Genomic DNA, 27,344 nt, shown 5'->3' with positions numbered 1-27,344 from the left:
CTAAAGTGTCCCCTGCACAGAGAGCAAAGCCAGGTGGTATTCTAGAAGAAAAATCTGGAGCAAAATGCTGTCCGGCCCTCTTAAAAGGTGGAGTTTTCACTCCCTTCTAAAGACAAAAGACTTGTGTGTGTGTCTCCCAGAAAAAGCAGAGAGCCTGTACTAGCCAGCATAGATTGCCACTGAAAATGATCTAATAATGTGGGCAATCCCCTAAACACCGGGGTAAATAGTGTACCTGCCATATACTGGGACGTAAGGGATTCTGTGAGAAATACTCTAGAAGCAATTCGTCTCAGCTAACCTCAGGCACTTGAAATAGGGACCTCTAGGGTGTGCTTCAGCATGCAGGCTTGAACAACTACATTTAGATCTCTACAAATAGGTGTTCACATGTGACGAAAGGTGTCCGAGCCCCCGTGACGGTCAGTGGGGATCCAGGGTTCAGCACCGATGCATAAAGAAAGGCATCTGGTGTCATCTGAGATGCCTTTTGCAGCAATTCTGCACAGGACTGGCGTAAGAGGGGCACATACGACAAAAGGTAGACCTGTGTCCTTGGAAGCTGGAGATCAAGGACAATTTCACATACATGTTACGTTTAGATGTCTTCATATGTACACTGAATCCCTAAACATAGGTATCTCATACCATTTGGGATGTCCTAGATAAACCTATCTGGCTTTCACCTCCTAGTTCAGAAGAGTATGGATCTCCTGTGAGACCTCTATCATCCCTGCCAGCCCCCTGTGGACGACTCAAATGCCCTAGGACACCTCAAACGGCATAAATCATTTGCAACACATTTATGCAAATTAATTAATTCCCCCTAGTCTAAGCTAGTTGTTTAGATAGTGTTTGACAGAACAAGGCACCTACAGAGGGTGATTTATTCCTTTCTGAGATGGCTTACGAACTGACCTCCAAATGTGTTTTCTCTGACTAGGGAGAAATCCTTGAAGACCACTTTAGGTTACATACCTAAAATCTATTGAGATTAATTCCAGCCCAGTGAGCTGAAAGCACCAATGAGATCAATATAAAGGTTCCAGTTGACTCCCCCAAGCTTCAGGAGCATTTCTGAGCAAGTATTTTAAATGTAGCTGAAGATTTTTGTATCTTCAATTTTAAGCAAGATATCTAATGATACATTTTTTGAGATCACCAATAACTTCATCAGGTGAGAAAAACTCCTGAAAATCAGGAAAATCACTCTAAATTATCCCAAACTGAATAACCCAATAATAAGTAATCCATATTTTTTAATATAGGACCCTATTTGCTCGGTCTCACATCCCCAGTTCTAATATTGTCAGTCTGTGACAGCAGTGTTGTAAAGATAAATCCATTAGGATCTGCAAGATGCACTGACAATACTTTGTGAATGTCACAGTATGTCTAAAATGATCAAAACAACATGATTTTATCACTCCAAAAACCTCCTTATATATTTTTTCTCTGCTGTTGTAACTACTGACAATTAGCCTCACATTTTTCATGGCTGAATAGAATAAATCATCACGGTTCTGTGTGTTTTATGCTTTGTCACCATGCTCTGTGCTTTATTAACAGGAATCAAAGGATAAATGCTGATGGTAAATGGGGGGGGGGGGGTATATCGTATACCCCAGCACATAAACACACACACACACACACACACGCACATCTATCTCCTGCAAAGCAGCATAAATCTGATGAGGGCAGCCTCTAGTCATTAATAGGATAATTTACTTCTATTTCAAACTTAAACCAACTCAGAATGATGCCAAGCATATGTTCATCCTAGTCACTGATACATCCCTATTTATCGTTGGCAAGAAATTACTTCTCCGCAAGGCTTTTGCATTGCTAAAGTAATCTAGGTGCTCTTGCTGGCTTTTTGCATAGAAAATAAAATGTATCTTAGACACAATTCCTGCGGTTGGAGATCACTGAGCCTCATCCCAAAACCCATGAAAATTAACTATGTCTCTTCTACTCATTTCAGTGGGAAAGTCCCCAAAACATAATTAAATGGCTGTTTTAAGGGGAATGATGTTGATGGAAAAGCTGCAATCTGATTTACTTTTAAAAACCTCCAGATCTTCACTAATGTGCAATACACACTCTAAGTGGAAATCCACACAAAGCTAAATTCTTCATTACCTCAAGAAAGCTAAATTAACATAAACAAGTCCCTGATGGAGAAGGACAGATATTGTGTTTGAAGGCCACATTACTTTTGTTTTCAGAAGCAAAAAGAAAAAGAGATGTGGATCCTTTGAAATAGAAGAATGTTATGAAGGGTTGTGCTGATCAAGGACAGCTTTCACTTTGCATTAGGGATATTTTATTGTCCCTTATTAGTGTTTATAAATGTCAGGAAATGTCATATCATAGAATCATAGAATTATAGAATCATAGAATGGCTTGGGCTGGAAGGGACCTTAAAGGCCATCTAGTCCAACCCCCCTGCCGTGGGCAGGGACATCTGCAACTAGAGCAGGTTGCTCAGAGCCCCGTCCAGCCTGACCTGGAATGTTTCCAGGGATGGGGCATCCACCACCTCTCTGGGCAACCTGTGCCAGTGTCTCACCACCCTCAGCGTAAACAATTTCTTCCTTATAGCTAATCTAAATCTACCCTCTTTCAGTTTAAAATGGTTACTCCTTGTCCTGTCACCACAGACCTTGGAAAAAGTCTTTCTCCGTCTTTCTAGTAAGTCCCCTTATATATTGAAAGGCCTCAATTAGGTCTCCCCGGAGCCTTCTCTTCTCCAGGCTGAACAACCCCAACTCTCTCAGCCTGCCTTTATAGGAGAGGTGCTCCAGCCCTCTGATCATCTTCGTGGCCCTCCTCTGGACTTGCTCCAACAGGTCCCTGTCCTTTTTATGTTGGGGGCCTTGGCAAAGACCAAGCAGACTGTAGCATTTTGCATTTATCTGGGTCTGTCTTGCATAGTGCTCTGCCATTTACACTACCACAAAGTTGATTCACAATGCTATCAAATGAGATCACCAGTATTTAATGCATAATGCCTATGATATGCTATAGCACAACAGAAATTGAATATTAAGATTTTTATTTTTAAAAGGTCCAGGAATTATGTTTATGTCTGTGCTTACCACCTTATTTTACAATAGTCTTAGGGGAAAATTTTCAGTTCAGGGCTTCCCTGGGTAGACTTATAAATCCTAAACAGGGAACGTTCCCTGGCAATTGCTTAGAGCTGACATAGCCCCTGAAGTTTTGACCAGCAAACCAGAGCACCATACTTCAGGCAAGATTACAAGGAAGAGGATGTTCAGGCACTGGTGGCGATAAGGATGAACCAGGACCAGACAGCAGAGGCAGGGAACTGGGTTGTGTTTCAGTTCTCTGGAAGAGGCACCAAAAAGACACTGGCCAAAAGTCAGTATCTAGAAGATAAAAAAAGAAAATGGGAAATAAGGATATATGTCTTTAATAAACATACTGCGAAGGTAAGAATAGGACTGTGATTTGGTTTAGGGACGGAGCAGCCTCCCTTTGGGCAATCCCTTTTTGTTATGCAATGTCTTCACATTTTCTCATTCCAGAACTGCAGAAAGTTCAGTGTCCATTTTTACACCACCTTGTGAACGCAGGACAGCATTAACACTTCAGTGCTTTACAAACCCAGCCAGGTAGTACGCTTCCTTCACTTTTCCAAGATGTTGAAAGAGAATTAGCATGAGAAACATGAATCCCTTCTGGAAGACATTCCCTCTGGCTCTCAATCCTCCCACAATGACATCCTTGTAACATCTGGTAACATTGCTGTAGATGTTTCTCCTACAATTTGGGTCACAGCACACACACCTGTTTCAACATCACGAAGTCTCATATTCTCTTCAGATAGAGATATAATATCTTCTGACATGTAGCATGGTTTAAAGTTTTCTTCCTTTTCTTTGAGCAACAGGGAAAAGTTGTTTGTTCTTTTTTTACTGTCTACAAAAAAAGGTATTTCTCTTGGGGTCCAAACTTTGTTTCCTGTGCTTTCCTTTCCCTGGTGAAAAGAACAGAGCTCATCATGAAAACATAATTGAATCGGACTAAAAGGCTTCCTAACATATTTTCTTACCTGACGTGGCCACCAGTAGCTGTTTCAGGAAGGAGTAAAAGAAACTCTATATAGAGCGATCCATGCTCAAATACATCATCCCGCTTTCAAGTGAAATTATTTTCCTTTCGTTGAAAAGTTGCCCTGATCAAGCCTTTATTAGAAAGGGTCGAACCACCCGCGAGCAGGTCTTGTTTGAGGAGCTCAGCTTTCCGACGGCATAAGCCACCCAGGGACCGTGTGATGCTGCACCGCAGAGGCAGCTGATCAGGCCACGTGCAAAGGCTGAGAAACCCCCGGCTCCACCCGGGGCTAATTGGACGATCTTGGTGTAATCCTATTTTAGTTTTTAAATAACCTCTGGAAGGAGTGGGAATTGTGGGAATGCAGAGGGAATGTCTGAATCTCAATAGGACATAATAACTCAGGCAAAGTACAACAATAATATGGCTCTATAGAATTACTGGAACATGCTGCTGTCTAATAAGTGCAGAGCAGAAGGTGAACAAGCTTGGATCTGCCTGCCAGCTCAGAAATGTCTGTAATTAGATTTTATCAGTTACTTAACATCCTACTTCTGTCTATATTTTGTTTACATCAAGAAACCAATTATCCCATTACTAGCCAGTGTATGTCAAGCAAATACAACACAATTTAGTCCCGTATTTAAAAAGTGTTGCAATTACGAACCTGAACTAGTGCCAGATTTTACTAAAGGTAAGTAAGAGCCCTTCTGTGAACGCACCGTATGCACAATGCTTCCTCTTAGAGAAATAAGGTAGCATATGAAGCACAGTGGATATATAGGTGCTCTGGGATAAACTGGAGTCTTGCAATAGCAGCGGTTGAGAAGAAAAATATGCACTTAAAATGCAGAAACGCTGACCAGAAATATTTCTGAGCATAATACAGCAGTGCATTTAAATTTGTTTAAAATATGCAAAGAATTACAATGGTACTGATGGAAATATTACTTTATTGAAAGTTGCGTATGTTCTACAGCCTTGAAGCATTTCTTTTCATTTTTTACACCTCTGTCCAAAAGTTGATGTTAGACCCTAACTTGCTTCTTTTCAAAACATCATCAGCCCTCTACTATATGTTCAGGTTTTGACTTTTGGTTAGGTTTTTGGTCAAAATCGGTCACTACAGGCAAAATACTTTTAATTGAAAATATCTATGGCCATAAAAACTACAAGAAAACTTTGCAGACAGGCATTTATTGAATGACTCCTACTTTACCATCCATAACACAAACGCTTAATATCTAGAGTTTCATCTGTTTCAGTCGCTGACCTTGGGAATACACCCTCCTCTTTACTTCAAGGGAGACAACGATTTTTAATATAGCATTCTAGTGTCTCCAGTGAGGCTTTGAGCAGTGCCTGTGCACCTCCTGTGCTTTTAGTGCTTCAATATTAGCTGGAAACTGGATTACGAGGTCACTGGATGGCTAAAACATTAAAACATTTCCATTACAGAGTCACCCTCACCCTTGAAAATGAGCTTCTTCACCATTGTAGAAACAAGGACGCACTTCTTTATTCTAATGAACAATAGGTGTATCTTAGGCAGGTGAATGATGCTAAACAACCAGAGAATCTTAAGATCATTTAAATAGTCTTCTGAAAACTGTGAGGTTCTGTTATAAATGGGAAAGCTGCAGGAACAACGACCCATGTACATTCACCCTGTACCCTGATCAAAACAAGAAGTCATATCATAAAGTAAATAACACAGCATTAGTAAGAGCATCCCGAAGGAGGTTTTGCAGAAGACGGAACGATGTAATGCAATCTAACTGCATTTTGCAAGCAGGTAAAAGGATTAGTGTTTACAACCCAGCATTACATTTTATACTGTTATTTTTAGTGGTGAGTCTAAAACTATCCAAGCAGTAGGAAAATTCACTGCAAGTAGGCTGCAAAATCATATGGTTATTCACCATCTTTTAGCTTTTCTTTTTAAGTAAGAGGGATTGCTTCTTAGTAACTACTGCTCTTTGAGACTCCTCCCTGTGCAATCCCAATTAAAGGATTAAAGGATGTTGCTGGAGAAGAGGTTTAAGAAGTCCTCTCTTGCTAAGGTGGAGTCAGAGAGTCTACTTACACAAACGACTAGCTCAGTTTCTTCCCCCTAGTTTAGAGAGTCCTCAAATACAAAGGACTTGCTGTTAACGGGAGTATACATGGATAGGATGAGTAACCGTCTGAGGAGAAGAATTATTAACGGATAATCGTTCTCTCCTTTCACTGCTTCCTTTCGTTCCCATTCACACGGGGCCAGCAAACGCCGCCCCCTTGGAGGTAGCAAAACTGAACTGTAGCTCCATTTTTCTATGCCACGTATCAGAATGGGATGCCAATGCCAACAAATGACAACAATTATCATCAGAGTCATGTTTGTATACTATTATCTTTCAGGTCTAATAGTAAACCTAAGAACATGTAGGTTTTCCATTTATTCACAGCACAGATGGCAGCAGCGTGAGTTTTCACCCCCTGTCCCAACATTTGCAATCACAATCTTGCGGAAAATCTAGGGCAATTTAAAAATGACGGAAGTTACCAGGCTTGATAGGAACATAACAGAGTTCCTCAGGAATGATTCAAAGTAGGATGTTTAATAAGATTTTGCATTCTCCCAATGAAATTCTGCAGGTAGGATATTACTTTCTATGAGATTTTACAAATCATGTACAATCAACACCGACACAACCAATAGAAGCATTCACACCAACACACACCACAACCACTGGAAAACTGATCTAACCATCACACAGGAAAGAAAGGAGAAGCTTTAAAAAATTTAAACAGTGAAGACTGCGTCAATATCAGATTGTACCAGAACTCTCTGACCCTGCCTGCTGTAAGAAATTTAAAGAAGAATCTCTACAGCCATCTTAACGTTAAAACTCAAAAGGTAACATACAATCGTTTTCCATTAGCTCCAAAAAAATTATCAAACCATCTCTCATTCCGTCACTTCAAGAACTGTTTGATGTTCCCAAAATCCACAGACAAGGTGTCGTGGTTTAACCTCAGTCGGCAACTGAGCACCACACAGCCGCTCGCTCACTCCCCCCACCCGGTGGGATGGGGGAGAGAATTGGAAGAGCACAAGTGAGAAAAACTCGTGGGTTGAGATAAAAACAGTTTAATAATTGAAATAAAATTATAATAATAATAAAATAATAATAATAATAATAATAATAATAATAATAATAATAATAATAATAATAATACACAAAGCAAGTGATGCACAGTGCAATTGCTCACCACCCGCCGACCGATGCCCAGCCAGTCCCCGAGCAGCGGCCCCCCCGGCCAGCTTTCCCCAGTTTCTGTACTGAGCATGACGTCCCATGGTATGGAATGTCCCTCTGGCCAGTTGGGGTCAGCTGTCCTGGCTGTGCCCCCTCCCAGCTTCTTGTGCACCTCCAGCCTGCTCAGTCGGTAGAGCATGGGGAGCTGAAAAGTCCTTGGCTAGTGTAAGCACTGCTCAGCAACAACTACAACATCAGTGCGTTATCAACTTTGTTCTCATCCTAAATCCAAAACACAGCACTGTACCAGCCACTAGGAAGGAAATTAACTCTATCCCTGCCGAAACCAGGACACAAGGGAATACTGGCAGAAAGACAATACTGGATTAGAGGAACTCTAAAGAGCACTTGAAGAAATCATGACAATAACTGAAGGGTGACACTCACAAACCATTTCTCCTCTTCAACCGTGGTAACTACGGGAACATTAGCTCCACAGGAAAGTTAATGCTTACTATGACTTTTTGCAATAATCAATTGAAAAGATAATTTTTGGAGTAATAAATTAGTGCCCATGGATAACTTAGCCCTTTGCATTCCACATAGGATTGCTAAATATTTTAGATGTGAATACAGCTCTGTTTGGAAATAGATTAAGATCAACAATTCATTCCAGACAGATATGTAAACTGTGACTACGTAAGAACTTTCAGACACTGCTCAGGTTTTTGAAATATTTATGCTATGTCTTTTCTTTTTATAAATTAGACCAGATCACCATCGCTAAGCTCAATGACTGAGAAAATGCCATATTGACATAGGCTACTTTCTCCTGTAAAATACAGATTCATGGTCTTTAACATCGGTAGGGATGATTAGATTATCTAATGTGATCTACTGTATCATGTAGGGAAGATAGTTTCTACTGCTTTTGCCTTATGGAGATCAATAATGTGTTTTCTATTGATGCGTAACCTCAGGAAGCATCTGGGGTGAAGGGGTGCCTGACCCAAGCGTCTAGGTTCATTCCGGGTGCCCTAGGACTACTGAGACATCCACACCGCAGGACTACAGGAGACCTCCATCCTTCTGGTTTGGCACCTGGCAGCCTGGTGAGCCTAAGACATCTGAAACCTCTGGTTAGGCACCCCACTAACTGTCCCAGTCTGTATCTGAAGACACGATGATATGCAGATTCTCTTGGTTGCTTTGATAGTTTGTTTCAGTGTTTCACCTTTTTGTTGCTGTTGCTAATAAATTCTGTCTAATTACCCAATTGAATGTGAAACGTATTTTTGTATCTGTCTCAGAAACACTGCGTGCAGGTGTAAAATTGCCTGCTAATCCCTACTCCCTATACCCCTGATTTCATACCTGAAGGCTTCATTTATTTTTTGTTACATCATACTGGGCATTTATATAGCATTGCTTCTCAGAATCACTGCTTTCCAGGGTACACCCTCCGTTTTTACATATTTGTTGTTACACACGTTGCCTTGCAATTGCCAAAATTTATATATATGTTATTAGAACGGGCCCAGGTCAAAAACAGTGATGACTGCGTTATATACCTGACCTGCACTTACTATGATTTAGAACTCCATCAGGCTAGATGATATAGCAGGTGTATCAAGTAGTAATTTAATATTTACTTCAACATCCCAGATAGATAAACATTTAATAGGATATAATAAATTTCCTAAGGCACTTTTGTACCATCCTGTAGAAGTTAATAGAGAATTATATCCTTTCTAAACAATCCAATCTTATAGTTCAAAACAGGGTTAGGAAATTTTTCATTCCTCGTAACAATAAGTTTTAAGAATAATTGTCACAGAAATCCACTTTTTTATTCCCTAGTAAATTCCGTAGGCTTGCCCTTAAGGACTAACATTAGCACATTCTGAAATGACAGCTCTGACGATTCCCTGATTTGGGTAAAGTCCGTATCTTGGTAAAAAACTGGTGATTCTGATCTATTTCAGGATGTTTCTTCCTTCCAGAAGTAATTAAGTTCTCCAGAGAAACGCTTTTTTCAAGTTTTACGAAAGGGCTCAGAGAATGACATTTTCATAGAAAATAGCATAGATGATACAATGAAATTAAACTACTTCTCCTTTACAGCTGGCCACCTTTCCAGCTCTGTTGGCACCCAACGGGAAGTCCACGGGACTATTCACAAGGTAAAGTACGAAACAGCAGGTTTGGTTTGGGGCATGTAAATGGTAACGACCCTGCAAGTACAGTAGAACCCAACAGTCTGAGTTCCTTGCATGACTTAAAGTCTGGAGAATCATGGGTCATCTTTAGAATTTTGTTTAAATGAATGAACGATCTTACAGGAATTATCATACATAAAAAACTACTATTTTGGAATTTTTATAGAACAAAATAAAGGTTTAAATTTTCTGTTTGTGTAACTCAGAAAAATACTTTCAATATACTTCTTTTAGGGCATGGACATCTCCCAAAAAGATCAGTGGCTTTAGCTGATTGTAGTGATTAGAAAATGGCAATAGCAGCCCAGATTCTAAAACTCTAAGGACTCAGGCTGAAATTAAGAAATTTGGCACGCAGCAACACTATACAGCTTAGAGCTTTTATTTTAAAACTGATGTCTTACCAAATACAGCCATCTGTGTTCCCTCTGGGAAAGGTTCTACCATTCTGTTTCCATTGACATGATGTTTATCTAGAAGGGGAAAAAAAAGTCAAAATGTAATAGAATATATGCTTTGCATAAAGCCAACTGTTTTTTTCTTACAGTTCTAGTGAAACCTGAAGTTTGATTTATGAAAGTCGACCTGTACAATTCACTAATATCTGGAACTTCACACTCTCTGAGTCTATTTTTCAAAAATACTGTTGACAAGTCCCAGGATATAAACTGGAGATACATTTCAGTTTAGTGGGTAAGACAAGTCAGCTGATACTAACGTGACACACACATACAGAGCAATACACAGTAGCAATCACTGTCAAAGGTGGAGTACTCTTGAAAGCAACCTCCTCATGCAAGCAGAAAAAGCAGCGAAATCATACTTCTCTGTTGCTGCTAGGATATGTTGGTGCTCAACCACAAGCATTCTTGTATGACCAAGCACGAACTATGTGTATTTGCTGCACTAGAGCGGTGGGTTGACCTTGGCTGGCTGCCAGATGCCCACCCAGCTGCTCTCTCACTCCCCCTTATCAACAGGACAGGGGGAGAAAACCAGATGGAAAAACTCATGGGTCAAGGTAAAATACAGGGAGATCACCTACCAATTACCATCACGAGCAGTCCAGACTCAACTTGAAAATTAATTTAATTTATTGCCAATTAAAATGTGTTTGGACAGTGAGACACAAAGACAAATTAAAACACCACCTTCCCCCCACCTCCCCTTTTCCCCGGCTCAACTTCACTCCATTCCTGACTCTGACCTTCGGACTCACGGGGCTGTTTCTCACACTTTTTTCCCCACTCCTCACCGCCGCGCCATGTTTTGCCCTTTCTTACATATATTTTGCCAGAGGCACCACCAGCGTCGCTGACAGGCTCGGCTGTGTCCTGTGGCGGGGCCATTGCAGAGCCGGCTGGAACCGGCTGTGTCTGGCACGGCCTCACAGGGGCCACCCCTGCAACCCTCCCGCTACCAAAACCTGGGCATTTACACCCAATATAACCAGCAATCTGTTCGCTAAAATGACTATTTATCCAACATATCCTAATGCCACATCCATTCACGACAGACCATACAGAGTTCGTCCTTTACAGCAGTCACACCCTGGACTGTTTTAACACTATTAAATCACCGCCGCCATTGGAAACCACTTCAGCAGATCAAACGTAACTGCTCTTCCATTAACAACGCTTAACCAAGAAGGAGAGAGGAGCACAAAATGCAAAACAAAACCCATCGTGCAATTGTCCTCAGTGACTTGGAGTCGGCAGCCCCAGCACCTTCCAGGTCCCGCCAGGTCTCCACAATGGAGATGTTTTTCACGCAGGACACTTCCCCTATGCTATGGCCAAATTTCTTCCATTTTTCTTAAAAAACTTGATGCATGACACAAGATTAGCAAAACCGCATCCGCTGTTTTCATGGAAACCGAAAAGCTGGTACATTTGAGGTTTACTTTAGTAAAACGGTCCTTTTCCAGCCACTATGGCTACCCACTCTCAGGTGAAAGACCATTTTCTCTAGAGAGCAGCTGGGCTCTGGGAAATCTGGTCTGTGGAAGCAGACAGATGAGCTACAGCTATCACGAGCTGCAGCTTAAGACTAAATTATATATCCTTACACAAGTATACAGGAGGACATAAGACAGAACACCTATACAAAGCATTTGCATAAAAACCAAATCAAGACTGACACTTTCAATCTCAAGGAACACAAAGCATACAGGAAAGTCCAATATTATGGCACCGCTGGTGCTCACAGGGATGATTTCTATGCAATAAAATAGTAGAAGCCTGGCTTTACTCCCTCCGTGACAAGATGGCTCCCAGGGGCTAGAAACTGCTCCGTTTCCAAACTAAACAATATATTCTTCACATCCCAATGTACTTCTCTTTCATCCCAATGTACTTTCCTGAGCATAAAGAAAATTCTACTCCTTGTGATAATATAGGCTTATCACTATTGTATAATCAGGGTTGTATATATAACCTGGAAGGGTTGTATGTATAGCCTGGAAATGAGCTCTCCAACCTCCAAATAAAATAAAATATACAGATCCACAACAGAATATTCCCAATCCTTTTCACTGGCATCCCCACATTCATTTCTTGATCTACTAAGACTCATTGTCAACAATGGTGGAAAGAAATAAAATCGCCTGAACTCAAAACACAGGCTTCTGTTCACAAAATATTTTCCAGGGAGAAAGCCAAGAGATTTTCTCAGTACGTGCGCTATTTTCCTTCCTGTAGTACAGAACCTGGTGAGGAATAAAACAGGTCAAATTAAGAACACGGGATTGCCTTGCGAATTCTCTGAAGGTAATATTTTTCATTAGCAGGGGGGCATAGCACCGTACTAATCCCAGCTGGCATCGAACATTCATCAACAGTCAACGAGAAGGGAAAAACGGGGTTATCTGCAATTGGAGCAAGAAGTGCCATGAAGTCAATTGTTCGCATTTCGGAAGATTGAATGCCCTGTGCCACGCAAGCCAAGAGAGGGGCTTTAGGAAGGAAATTGTTGGGAGGTTCCAGAGTGGGAGTGATATGACCAGTGCCGTACAAGGTTTCAACCTCATTACCTACAGCTTGTATTACCAACATGATCTACAGCCATCTGAGAGGAGCGAACAGTCAGAAAAATTATGAAACATCGTGCATGATCAAATAAAATAACCCTGCCCTAGTCCTGATAGCTGCCTTCATTTAAAGAGTGAATGACACATATGATGTATGAAGTAGTTATCATTTCAAATGGTGAGGCTTTCAATATATTAAAATTAAAATTAAACTTTTAGAGGTGAGATGGGCTTGAATGAAAACAATATTTTCAGAATTCTCAAGTTGTCTTCCAATGCCATCATACTTTTGTTTCAAAGATCTTAGACAGATAAAATAATCCATTTTCTTGTCATTCATACTCTGTTTTACAATTTTTCCAGTATTCTCTGCCCTCTGTCTAGATGCACTAACCAGTAAAAAATAAACAAAATTTACACGGACTTTCACAAAACATACGTTCAGCCTTAGGAAGGAAGTAACAACACATAAGTATAAGGAGCCTCTCAACAAGTACACTACTCAAAGAACATTGCCATTTCTGGCTTTTTACTGAACAGTTTTTCTTGTGACAATATAAGCTTTCATTCTCACCTACAAATTGGATTGAGTAGCTCCAGAAAATCAGAAATACTTTGGCCCCATAGATTAGAAAAAAAGTAGAAGGACTTTCCCTGTTACTTGCCAACAGAAAGAATAAATGACTGTTCCAAGCTCATCGCCATTCCAGAGACACGGTCTTACAATAAGTAAGATAAAACCTATTGTTACAGAGACACGGAAAGATTATCAGCGAACACTGAACTGGCTGTGAGAAGTTAACTTCAGCTTCCTAGTGGTGAAAACAACACGTTTCACCCTGATACTGTCAATATTTACAGCGTTGATCCTTCAGTGGACTACAACAGCATTCAGGGACTTGGAAAAGCAGAACTGCGAGGATGTTAATGTCTTTATGTTATCTTCTTGATCCTCTTGATCCTCGGGGTTTCAACAGAAAGCCAATTGGTAAGGAATACATTTTTATTTCTGTTTTATTGATATTCAAGCTGTCAGCATTTTCACGAACGTGAATTCACAACCAAAGAACGGGGGACTTCCTCTCAAAACTGTCGAATGCTGCTCCGTCCTCAACTGCAAGAACTCTACCGGCTTTCAAACTAAGCCTGTGAGATACCTGCAACATACTTTGCTCCCTGCTGAACAGAACTAGTATGCGCTGAAAGCAACACATATCCTGGAGGCCTTGACATTCAACTTTAGCTTCAGGCAAGGTCTGCTTTAGATAGGCGCAGTGTCTGGCCCTCTCTCCTTAGATTCTCTGGATTTTTACAGAAATAATCTTTCACAGATCCTCTGTACCTGTGAAACAGCATAATATATGGAAAGATAATCAAAAGTTGCTAAACGGGTCCTCAACATTTCTTTGGCATTATTCAGTCTTTGCAGCCTATCTCTCAATAGTTTCTAACATAGTCCTACATTTGCCCTTTGCTAAAGATTCACTAACTTCAAGTTCTGTCCACACACGGATTAGGCTATATCTGTACTAGTAAACTATTAAAATAAACAAGTCATATCTAGAAACTATTTGAGAGAGTGTTAATTAGCTTAGCTGAAATCATGTTAGATCCTATCCTAGCAATTTACCAGCGTGGATAATCAAGTTCCAGTGCCCGGACCTGTTCTCTGGCACATTTTAATTTATTAGTATACACTTCATTTATCTTCACAGTTCCATGTATGTCGATGGTATCGCACCTGTAATAGACAAATTTAACAACGAAAGATGTTCAAATGAGAAAGTTTTATAAAAAATATTTCCTTTCAAACCAGCCTGACTTAGGTTCTAAACAGATTTGCTGTTCTGCTATAAGCCCGGAGGAAATTTAAAGCTCAGGTAAATAAAAACTCACTGCCGTTAAGTTAGATTCAATGATAAAATGACTTTATTACATTGCCACAAAATTTATAGCACTTATCAGACTTTTAACGGAATCGAACTTGCAATTATTAGAGACTGAAGTTTGTGCTTCTTTCTTAAATATGCAAAATTAAAGCACTGGTCTAATGCAGAGCAGCCAGTCCCTCACAGCAGTACAGATGAAATGAAAGTTATACCAAGAATGAAATCAGCAGTGCAGAAAGTCTATACAAGGCATTTTGCATAACTGAAGATAGCCGAGAGCAACTCTAGGTTAAGATACCCGCAGTCATTAATGAACATCAGTTCTCTATTTGTGGACCCAAATGAAGCTGCTTAAAAAGTTTTGGCTTTCAGAGAATGCTGACCCAGTGCACTGAGTGGAAATCAGAAATTTTCTGGTCTCAAAATATTCAATCATCTCAAGCAATCATAGTAAAGATTTGAGAACTTTTATTTTTTATTAGTAAGAGATTCATATGTTCTTCATACTTATCTTTTGATTTTTAAACCATTAGGGCATATTTAGACTACATATCCAAACTTGTTTTATCAGAGCAGCCAGAAAGTTATTATTTTTAAATAAAAACTGAGATTCTCACATTATCAAATTAATCCAGGAGTAGGGGTCATATTTATACGCAAGGACTGTTAATTTTCCATGGTGAGCACAGCCAGGAATTGAACTGAAAATAGCTGATTAACCAGTTACCATGAGCCCCCTCCATCTCCTACCAGCACGAACACGATGGGTGCATGGGGAGAGGAGGAGGAAAGGGGGTGAGCAGTGATGGGGCGAGGGAGGAACTTCCTAAAGCGAACCAGCTACTGCTTGAACGACTCCTTTCCCCTTTCCGTTTTGCCTTAGACACCTTTTCCTACGCTTTCCATCACACCACCACGGTGGAGGTTTTTTCTCCATTGGCTACACCAAACCCTCACTCCGCTGTCAATGAGGTAGCTAGATCACCGAGGGGCTGGAAATTTCAGACAGGTAACAGAGAAAAGAGGTCAGGGGATACAAGATGTTTGTAAAACAGTTGTGAAAATAACTCAGTGGTTATTATTTCCAACAGTGGCATATAAGTTATAACATATATCATCAGAGATGGGCACCAAAGAAACATAAAACCACTGGTGACTTTGCAGAGTGTTAGCTGAGCGTGGCATGTACCTATATTTAGCGTAGTTGCCATATTCATTTTAAACAAAATCTTGGAGGCAATAAAGGGGCATAAAACTTAGAGGCAGGCCTGTGTGAAAAAGACTGCTTTCATCTAAATAAAGAGGGGTGAAGAAAAATGTTCAGCGTTGAGTAAGCAAGTTATTTAAATGCCTCCTAAATTTTGGATGTGAGAGGAGGATGTCATCCATCCACAGTCACAACTCCACCTCCCTAAAGCGAAGTCATGGAAAGTGGGATGACAGACGCCGTTTGAAAACTCGTAACACGGAGACAGACTGATGGCATTTCACCGCAACCTACAGCTGCTATGTTCTTTTATTTAAAAATTCACTCAATGCCCGAGTTTAACTTCGGTGTCGGAGTTTGTACGCTCCAGAAAGGCCACAGTAAAATGAATGCTACAATGAGGAGACATCAGATTTATTGCTCCTGCGCTGGCTGAGAAAGTTTTACTGCCTTAGGAGAAGACAGAATTATCAGCAGTCAGAAAACTGATGTAACAACAAATCTAGCCCGTAGCACAAGACAGGTGACGCGCTTTGTGAGAAGTAAGACATTCAGAAAAAGCTCCTCATGGTATGATTGGTAACCCACTGCGAGACACATGGACTGTCAGGCCTGATCGTCCCCTACTGCTTTTTCATATAACACTTTTTACTGCTGTGCACCATCAATATACAGTACGTAATTGAAGGCCAGTGGGTTTCTTTTCTGTCTTGTAAACAAGAAATTATCTAATTTTTATTTCCAGTGAAAGGCTGCAACATTTAGAAAAAAATGGTGGAAGTTTGGCAGCGCAGGGCTACCATTTCACATGCAATGAGTAAAAGGCCTGTAAGTGTCACCAAAGAGAAGAAATCCTAAGCTAAAGAAGACTAAGTAGTAAAAATAAGGAATTCACTGCCCTTGGGTAAAAGTGCAACACAGGTGACACGTGAAAACTCAGTTCAAAGGAAGCAAAATTAGCCTTACTTACCAGTATTTTCCAAACAAATATTTTCTTTTTAATGTAACCATTTAACCATTTAATTTAACCAGTACATGTCAACAGAGAATGAACTAGATACCTGCGCGTTTTTTCAAATAGTCATGTCCTTTACAGTAACTACATTGAAGTCTACAGGCAGCACTTAATTTATTAACAGTGAACTAACTCTACTAAAATGTACGCTTCCATTAGGCTACACGGCCTGTGGAATTAAAAGACAGTAACAAATGCGTTATTCACATTTCCAAGTATAAAACTTCCTCGATACCTTTAAAACAGAACTCCATTTCAGTATGTTTACATGTTATCTGATGAGAGCTTCATTGCGCCTGGCTTAGAAAACAGGGATCTGGCCTTTATTCTACTTGTGCCTAAAATGAGGTACCTGAGTAAATTATCTGATTCTAAAAGCTTCTGGGCTTCCAGAATTTCTATTAACTTCACCGAAAGCCACAACTGGTCAGTACTTTTGAAAAACAGGTCATTCATCTATATACCTAAATACGAACCTTGAAGCCTGACTTTTTAAACCTAAGACGGTTTATTTTTTTTTCACTGTACCTTACCCCTGTTAAATCTTTTAACAGTAATTGGTTTTTTTTTTTTTTAAATTACTAAATATCTGATAAATCTTTTAACAGCTGAGTCATCCAACTCGAAGTCAATCTGACTAAATTTTGGGTTGAAAGCCTAGTTGTCGCAAAGCCATAATCTTTCTTTCTTTGTCCTAGCATTCTCAGTAGGCATGGCTGATAGTTTGATCAAAACAGTTATTTGGATTGCTTTGTCAGTTATTCTAGGAGTAAGCTTGATAGTTCTTTCAGACAAAAGCAGAAATGCAAAACTTTTCACCATCTACCTATTTCGTAACCCAGAAGATATTTCCTTAAAAAAAAGGGTTTAGTTCTCTAATATGGTATCTGATGTGTATGCCAAGAGGCGTTACGCGTGTACTATGTACCAAATTATGTCATATATGAGGATTTCATAAATTGTACCGGGATAGGATTGTTCCAGTCATTAATATTGAACCAGATCCTTACTTCTTCAGACAAAGGGGAAATCTTTCCCCTTACTTATATCCGTCCCCTCTCCCAAGATCTCCTGGATATCAGAAAATGCTTTTGAGATGGTTTCACAATGATCTGGAAAGGACAGAGGGGAAGTCTGGCTGTTAAAGAGAAAGCTTGTAGGTAGTGCTGCTGAAGGAATAGGAATTACCTACTAAATCCCCCCATTTCCAACCTAAACTGTCTAAAATCACCCATTCATCCTTGTCCCCGAGGCGGAGCCTCTCTTCATCATTTGGGGATTTCAGAAAGCTACTCAATGAAAAAATCCATGAAGGCATAGCTTCACTGGGGGCACGCTCTTAGAGGACTAAAGAGAGGCACAAGAGGGAGAGGGCTGCTCTACTTCAGGCCTCCGTGGAGCTAATAGCGGTATTAGATGTGTAATTTATGGCAGAAATTCGTCCATAAATTCTTCATAGCTGGTGATGAAATAGAAGATCTTCTTTATTTTCAGGTCTAGTTCAATGAGCAGAACTGTCAATTCTGCAAGCTCCTGTGTAATAAGAAAATCTAAAGTCATATCAGATGAAACCCAAAGTGTTATGTTTCAAATCACTTTGCCTCCCAAAGGATATTTTCAGCACAGCGACATTGTTGCCCGAACCCAGCCATTTAAGTTTCCAAATCTGACAAGTCGTTTTGGTTCTCAGCGTTGGCAGAGAGGTGGCGTACATGATCTACTGGGTTTCTTTCACCTCTCCTTTCTGTAGTTCCATCCTCCATCAGTCAGTACAGATCAGCTGTCAGCTCATTACCAATTAAAAAGAGAGGTCAGCTACGTAATGGTAATTCACTGCCTACAACTATTTGTTATTGTTCTCACATGGTGGTTCCCAACTATAATTCAAAAAGCATGATGTCATTCAATGGAAAATACTAATTACAAATTTTGTTGAAAAATAAATACCTTCGCTTATTAAAATTGGTCAGGAAAGGAAGAGCGGTAGCCGAAAACAGTTTTGAAATGTATTCTGGAGATGATGTCTCACAATGTGACACACTGTGTTCTGCTGCATCCATTCTATCAAACAGATTACTACACAGAAACTGATTGATGCTACAAAATGTGATGCGTCCTAGCACAGTGTGTCAGCTTAGACCCCAAAACACATGGACTCCTCCGAAAACATAGGGTCTGTTTAACGAACAAAGGCGAGATTATCGCCCACTGATTTTGTTCTGCAGTTCTTACTGGGAAACGTACCAACAGGAATGACAGGAAAATAAGTTTTTGAAAATGAAAATGAATTCATTTCTGAGAATAGGGCAGCGGAGATGCAGAGGAGGAGAAATAGAGATTTTGAAATTTCCAATCTACCGGGGTTTGCAGATTAGCGGCTGAACAGCTGCGCCTGTAGCTGTGTGACCGTGCTAATAGGAAGCAGCGTGTCATGCAGCTACGGACCACAAGGGAAGCAGGCTGCGCGGTGCGGAAGGGTAGATGGGCTGCGAGGTCAGAGAATAGAATCATAGAATCATTGAGGTTGGAAAAGACCTCTAAGATCATCGAGTCCAACCGTCGACCCAACACCCCCATGCCCACTAAACCATGTCCCTAGGTGCCTCATCTACACGTCTTTTAAATACCTCCAGGGATGGGGACTCAACCACTTCCCTGGGCAGCCTGGTCCAATGTTTAACCAAAGACGAGACCGCGTGTGCGATGGAGAAGGTAGGCGATAGGAGCACGGGTAGGGCAAGGGGAAAAGCTGGCTGAAGGGCTCTGCGTAAGACCAGAGAGAGAGAGAGAGCAGATGTACGTCCTGGGTGTGGGGTAGCGGGTACGTGGCAGCTGGGACAGAGGACGGTGAGGTGTGGGGGTAAAATATGAGGATGAGGGATATATTTGGGGTATGGCCAGAGGGAAGAAACCACAAGATAGATGTGGATAGATAAACAAGACCGCTCACATCCTGACTGGACCCACATGTGCTGCTGGAGGTATTCTCCGATTCTGTAGGCCAGGTGTTTAACTTTCGAGTTTTGGGGGAGATACATTAAGGTTAAATTAAATATGCTTAAACTGGGATCCGTGCCACTTGGCTTTAGTAATCTACAATGGATACCTACATCTGAGTACTCAGCCTTGGATCCTTCTGTATTCTGGAAAGAGCCAGACACTGCTGTGGTGATTCATCTGACATATTTTGGATGTTTTCTTCAGGATAAAATGAATCACATTTTAAAAATGTCAATTTCTGAGCACTGATTATAAGGAAACTAGCGACAAACTCGACAAACTCAGATGAATTCCACCTATATCACCTGCAGTATTATCACTGAGATTCATGATCTATTCAGTGGGAGGATTATATGTACCTCTGTTTACATACACATTTATTAAAATATGGCCTTGACACCAACGGAGATTCTGGGTTATGAACCAGGACAAATGTTAACAGTAAAACATACGATCAAAATACCAAAGGAAGCAATAGGAGAGGAAAATAACAATCCTACCTACCAGGGTTGCTAGAAGGTAGTCTATCTCGCAAGCAGTTTTGTTGCTGTACTGCAGTAATAGACCTCTAATCAATACAGTGTTCACCCAGCTCAGGCAGGTAACATAGACAGAAAGGTATTAGGTACACACGGTGGTCAGCTCTTGTGGTATTTTGGGGATTGTCACATCATTTCTCTTCCCAAAAGCCTAATTCATGGAGTTATGACACAACGCGGAAATCGCAGGTTTCATTTTTAAAACCTGTGGTTTTTAACCTGCCTGTTGGGAGATTAAAAAAATGGAGAACACCTACACTTAAAAATTAAAAATTAAACAAGAAATACAAATTTCTCCTTCTAAGAAGATATGCAGTCTTCAAATGTTCAAGCTTTTATCTTCCTAATACCTCTGCAATATGGCTCCACTATCTACATGTACATATAAATCTTTTGTTTAGGTTCTCGTTTTCTCCCACCTTGACTGCTAAAATACACTTTCCTTGAGACTTGAGAAAGGCTCTCTGGAGCACTAAAATCCCCCAAGAATATTGCCGCAAAGAACACTGTTCTAGTCCATCAGTTTGACAATGTCACTCTCCTCTTCAGATTGCTTCTCTACTGCACCAAGCAGAAGTTGCTTGTCTACTTGCGAGGCCCTCCTGACCGAGACTACACTGCCAACCATCTTTCATGCACAAGCTGAATGTCATGTTCCACCTCTGATCACTTAGAGATGCCAGCCATCACTCTTTACACTTCCCAACAAGTTTCCTCATCATTTCTGCGGTACTTCCCCTTGTAGCAGGGAGGAGATCCCCATAAACAAAACCAGAGCTACCTCCTTATCTCCGTCCTTAAACCTCCTCTCCTTTATGGAAGTGTAGATGAAAAACCTGGCACTAGTTAGTCTGCTTGTACGTAATGTATAGTCAGGATGCCACTATACTGACCTTGAGATTTCAGCTGTCAGTTCTGTATCGTCGTGTGGTAACCCAAACAAAAATAATAAAAATAGCGTGGCATTTACTGTGTGGGACCCAATGCACAGCTGTTGAGTAATTGGGGTTGATAATTATCCCTTTCTGCAAAAGAACAGGTCAGCATGCCATCATTTGAGAGAATATAGCAGCACATCACCTTTTTTGACTCCCTATAATGATCAGCACTGCACTGAAGGCATAGAAAAAGCCCTAAACCTGGAGCAGTGTGGTATTGAGTTATCCACGGAACGCGAACAATCCGTACCATCTTTACCATTATTGCTTTTCAGGCAGTGCCAGTACCATCTGGTTGTTAGTGTAGGAATTGAATGAAGCTGATAAAACACAACTGGACTTTATTTCAGAATTAGAGACAATGCCTTTCGAAACCCCACTTGAAACCCTTATCTAAACCAGCTTGGATAAGAATACTGTCAGACAGGCTGGAAAACCAAGGGATCCAAACAAAGGACGATGATAAACACAGGGTAACCAAGTTGGGAGGAGATGTCCAGTGGGGTGTGGCAAGGAGGATTGTTAAGCCTGGGTTTATTTAGCAGCTTTATTAATGATCTTAAGGAAGGGGTGAAAAGCACATGAATAAAACATGCACTGGATGCTCAACTGGGACATCATGCGTACACCATGAAAAATGAAAACTAGCACAAAGCTCTAGGCAGGAATTCTGCAACAAAGCACAGAGAGATGCAGAGTAGCTCCAGGAATAGTACTGTTTTCTTATTATGGAAGAAGAGCTTGCGCCCTCATCTTTCTTGAGGCAAAAAAGGAAAAAAAACTGTCTAAAAGGGCAGGGACCACGGCCTGAGGGAAGGACAGAAGATTCACAGGAGAAATAAAATCTTACAATGGCCAGACTCTGAAAACCCATGTGCCCTCAGCTTCTCTGACAGAGACTGCTGCTGGGGATATAACCTCTGCTGGTATGCTTCCTGGCACTGCTTGGCTCAACATCTCCTTACTTGCGAATCAGCAACGTAAATGCCAAATTCTAGGCTAGCCCATGCAAAGAAAAGCTAGGCACAGAAAACAGTGCAGACCTAATGGTATGGCTTTTTTATAATTTCCTTTTACACGTTGATATTTACATAACCTTCTAAATATGACTTTTGATTTAGGATGCTCACTTTCTGAGGTCTCAGCCTGAGACCAGTCAGGTCTTGGGCCAATTGATACCCGGTATCTTAACATCAACGAGCTATTACTGATTTTTTTATGTTCGTATCTTCTCAAAATTAGACTCAAGCTAATTTTTGCTGGACATTCACATACGTGTTTAAAGTGGGAAAATCCCTTTGAAATTCACGGCTGGCCATGAATTTGTAGATAAATAGTAGAGCAGTGGTTTTTCAAGTCTTTAATTACATACATAGAGACATAACTCAAACATTTTTTTCCTGCGGAAGGACCCATAGAGAAACACTGCTTCTCCAATGTAGACTTCTTTGACTAATATTACAATACTTTAATATTGCACTAAAACACGCCATTCAAGCTGATGAGATCACTCTACGTGTAACTCCTTTGGTTTTTCTAAATACCATATGGAAGAGCTTGACCCAGGAAAGGTTCCTCTCACCCAAAGCACCTGAACTAGTGGGGGGAAATACGCAGTATTGAGCGGTTCACCTGCTTTTAGGCATCCACATACAGGAGAGATGAATCTTATCCTGCAGGTGACTGTTTTTCCCCAATTACTATGAAGGATCCCAGAGTGGTTAGCTCAGATAAAGATATGTATACTGGCTCAAATGAATTCCAACCAGACTGTCTGTTTTCATTCACTTAGAGAAGCAATACCAAACAAAAGCCACTCTCATACTTTCCTCTGTCTACTCATTGATACTCTGTACCTTTAGGGCACTTGATTCTTCCTTGCACAAATGTCCTGGTTTATACCAGCTTCGTATTTGGTCTCCATGAAAATGGAAAAAAATAATTTTGAAGATCCAAACCAGTGAACAACCGGGCCTATTGTGATTTCTGTATCTAAAAAAGTCTCACCAACACGTGATATTAAAACTTTACAACATCCCAGAAAGGTATGATTATGCATATTATACCAATAACACAACGACAGGTTAAAGAGCTTCTCCAAGTTCACAATACCACTGGTACAACATGTCTTGATTCCCAGTCCCTTATACCAAAGAGCTTGTCCAACTCTCCCTCCAGCTACTTGGAAAAGGGTGTTTATTGGGCTAATAAAACCCAATGGAGGGAATTCAACAGTCACTCTCTATTAATGAGTTACCATCACTCAGTCACCTACAATTTAATTTTTCTAAGGCCCTGAGATTTTAATCTGAGTAATACTTCTATTAATTACAATGTCTAATAACATTGTCTAATTCAGACATCTGTTAAAAGTATGTAATGTTAATTTATTGGAAAATCTCCAGCAGTGCTCAATTAAAATGTTCCCCAGTTAAGTTAATGCATATGATTTGTAATGAATAGCAAAATTAGGTACTGTTAATAAAAATAATAGCAAATTAAAAACAATAAAACCTTGAGTTTAAGACTGACAAAATTAAAAATGCAGAATTTTTCATTAGGCCGTAGAGCAAGAATTTTTCAAAACAGGATATTCTCACACGGTTTGGGAGCCTATCTTGCAGAGCATTGCTCTAAATTAGCACCTACAGGAAGTATTTGTCGCACAAAACACTGCAGGAAATAGTATTAATCTTTACCTATTAGATTTTTCTTGCTTTAGTTTCCGTTTTCCCTCACAAGATATTTTTCACGTTCCTTAAATATGTAGGCTTACTCAGAGGCCTATATTTGGCAGGGTGGATTTTGCTATTTTTAAACAATTACGCTGCTTTGCAGCGTATCTGCAGTCCTGTGAATTAAACCGATTGGTGAAACAAACAGCGCTTCTTCTCATCCGAACATTGTCATCATATTATCGTTTCTGTGCCTGACTGCATGTCTCCACTACGCCGTTAATCTGTTTTTAAAAACGGATCTACATGAAACCATGGAAATGAGGTACAGCACAGCTTTAGTGAAGCATTACAATACACCCCAGTCCCTTAAAGCACGACTGACATTTCTTTTTTCCTTGTGAAGATGTCAGTAGCTTTGAGCAAGAAGCAGCATGCAGCCGGTGATAGAGTATCTCTCTCGTACACATTCCCCCTTGATGGCAGATTATCTGCCTGGAGGTTGCATTAGGCTTCAGTCAGCTGTCAGTCAGCAGATGAGCAGGAACGGTCCAGTGCTTCTTCCCCCCCTCGCCCATCTGACAGTGATAAATGACCAGCCCTAATGCTCAGCTAAGCTTGACGGGTCCAGGCCTCCCCTCGCAATCTGTTTCAGACGAACATCAGCCTTTTTCTGGTAATATCCCCTGTCGGCACAGCAAAGGCAGGATCGGGGAGCGCCAAGGTTAGGCCAACCGGCTTTTCTTTTTCAAAAACAGGGAATTGTGATTTCACTGCTCGAAGGAGCTCATAATCCGATGGCAAAAATAAAGATGAGAACAATGTTATAACCACCACAGTGAGCACGGTCGTCAGTTAACTGTCTCCTTAAGAGGATGGATGCGTCTCACTCAAAGCTTCAGAAATGCACCTCAGCCTTAAATATAGTTTATCCAAAGTGCGTGTCCTCTTTGTGAAACGACGGCATGATATTGCTTCGTTCATTGTATCTGGAGTGGACAGGGAAGGGATTCTAAAAAAGACCATTTTTAAAGTGAAATGGGAAGTAGTTACCCCAATTATAAAAATTTGCTACAACTCCATCTTGAACAGCTACTGCAGTTTAAGGCTGATGCTCTATTTCTTTGTGACTGGAAATGCATCATAAAATATTTCATACTTAACAAAATATTTTTTTTCACTTTTATCTTAAGTCAAATAAATTACTCCAGGATTCTAGGCTCAGACTATGTTTCTTTACTGAAGCTAGCGACCATCGAACACCAAACTAGCCACTGACCACTGCGAAACTGTATCCACAGTTAAAGGATCCATCACGAATAGATGCTTCACAGTAAACTTCCAGTTCGCATTTTGTACCTTCCAAAGTGCCTAAGTCATTTAGGATGAGATGCAAGAGGATTTGGAATGAAGGAAGATGCATTTGGCTGTTCAGAAAACCTAAGCATAAGGCACACAGTCCTCACAGGGTGACGGGGTTAGGCACTGAACTGTTTGTACCTTTGTTGCAGCCTCGCTTGCTGTCTACATGGCATCTTAACGTTAGCTTCACTGCATCTTTAAGCATCTCTGCTTTGAAACCTGGCTTCTTAGACACCAAAGTTTCATTTTTAAAATGCCTTCAACCATTCCCAGAGGAGTGTCATTGCAAAGCTACACTCAGGCTAAGAAGTGGACTTAAACCCTCAAGAAGCATTAGATAAGAGCATCTAATGTGAAGTCCTCTGTTAGATACTTGCACAAAGAAACTTGTCTGTCTAGTGATTGTCTTTGGAGAGATCTGCTGAGCAGGACAGAGATGATGAGGCTCCCTTTCAGGTAACGGGAAGAGCAAAGTGCCTCCTTTTGGCGTCCTCAATCATCCTTCCTGGTCCAAGGCATCTCCTTTAAAGGTATTGCATTGCCTAATTTGGGAACCTAAAGTAGATGGACTAACTATAGCCTTTAGGTGTTCTCAGAAAACTAGCTAATAAGCAGATTATATACAGAACTTTACTAAAAAACCGTTTGTAGAGTGAAGACAGCAGCTTTAAAGAGTGCAAACACGTTTAGCAGCCTTTACCTGGCCTTTGGGAGCATTGTGCACACCATTAAACAACTACCAAATCTAGAACAATTAGATGTAATTGGTACTGAAAGCTTAGAGGAAATCCAGAGACAGAATAGCAGGGGTCTTGCCGCGGGGGCTCTAGCAGAGCTGTGATGGAAGGAGGCAGAGTGGACGAGGAAGGATGTAGACTGACAAAGCTACATAGGAAAAAAGAGTGCTTGATCAGAAAGGATATTACACACGTTAAATACATCAGTAGAGTTGTAGAAAAGTTTTAGCAGGGATTGTTCACATATATTTAATTATCGGTCACCTATGTTAATACTAAAATGAAAGAGAATTGTAGGATATCTCAAAATACTAACCGAGGAGGGTATTATTACTAACTAAGAGCAGCACAGCTAGGGATCTGTTTCATCCTGGCCTGTATCAGAAATAGTGTGGCCAGCAGGAGTAGGGAAGTGATCGTGCCCCTGTACTCGGCCCTGGTGAGGCCGCACCTCGAATACTGTGTTCAGTTTTGGGCCCCTCACTACAAGAAGGACGTTGAGGTGCTGGAGCGTGTCCAGAGAAGGGCAACGAGGCTGGTGAGGGGTCTGGAGAACAAGTCTGATGAGGAGCGGCTGAGGGAACTGGGGTTGTTTAGCCTGGAGAAGAGGAGGCTGAGGGGAGACCTCATCGCTCTCTACAACTACCTGAAAGGAGGTTGTAGCGAGGTGGGGGTCGGTCTCTTCTCCCAAGGAACCAGCGATAGGACGAGAGGAAACGGCCTCAAGTTGTGCCAGGGGAGGTTTAGATTGGACGTGAGGAAAAATGTCTTTACTGAAAGAGTGGTTAAACATTGGAGCAGGCTGCCCAGGGACGTGGTTGCGTCCCCATCCCTGGAGGTGTTTAAAAGACGTGTAGATGAGGCGCTTAGGGACATGGTTTAGTGGGCATGGTGGTGTTGGGTCGACGGTTGGACTCGATGATCTTAGAGGTCTTTTCCAACCTCAATGATTCTATGATTCTATGATTCTATGATTCTAAACTCCACTGAAAACACTAACATTTCTTTCCTGGCATTGCTGTATCATGCTTCAGGCCTGGGAAAATTTATGCTTGCGGGGTAATTGGGAGTGTAATCAGCATGGCTGACTGTTTAGTATAAGAGGCATCTGCCATGGACAAGAGTGCTCCAAGTCTCACAGCACCAGGAGGAACAGGCTGCTCCTTGAAATACTCGAAGAACACGATGAACCAGAATGGGGAAGATACTGGCTGCGTTTGGGGGGACGTGAGCTGCGCAGACCACCCCGCCAGCCAGGGAAGAGAGAGGACAAGCAGTCCGACCCTCACCGCTCCTCGGCAGCCCAGAGAGTTCAACCTCGTGTTAGAGCTATGCCGAGAAAGGACTCCTCCCTTTGAAAAGAAAGAAACTGGGTCTGGCAGTTATTTTGGCAGGCGTAAGCGATATATT

The 27,344-nt window shown here is 41.1% G+C and overlaps 1 protein-coding gene across 1 annotated transcript in view; it reads right to left on the bottom strand.

Annotated features, from left to right (window-relative positions):
• MSRA (methionine sulfoxide reductase A) overlaps positions 1-27,344 on the bottom strand; it is a 308,215-nt gene that overhangs the window by 174,940 nt on the left and 105,931 nt on the right. Inside the window, exon 2 of the mRNA XM_076332575.1 lies at positions 9,949-10,017. Within this exon, the coding sequence (XP_076188690.1) occupies positions 9,949-10,017 (69 nt within the window). The remainder of the gene's footprint in view (positions 1-9,948; positions 10,018-27,344) is intronic.

Source organism: Aptenodytes patagonicus, chromosome 3 (assembly GCF_965638725.1).
Source record: "Aptenodytes patagonicus chromosome 3, bAptPat1.pri.cur, whole genome shotgun sequence".
Taxonomy (NCBI): domain Eukaryota; kingdom Metazoa; phylum Chordata; class Aves; order Sphenisciformes; family Spheniscidae; genus Aptenodytes; species Aptenodytes patagonicus.
The sequence above is the reverse complement of the archived record's forward strand: the minus strand, read 5'-3'. Positions and strand labels throughout refer to the sequence as shown.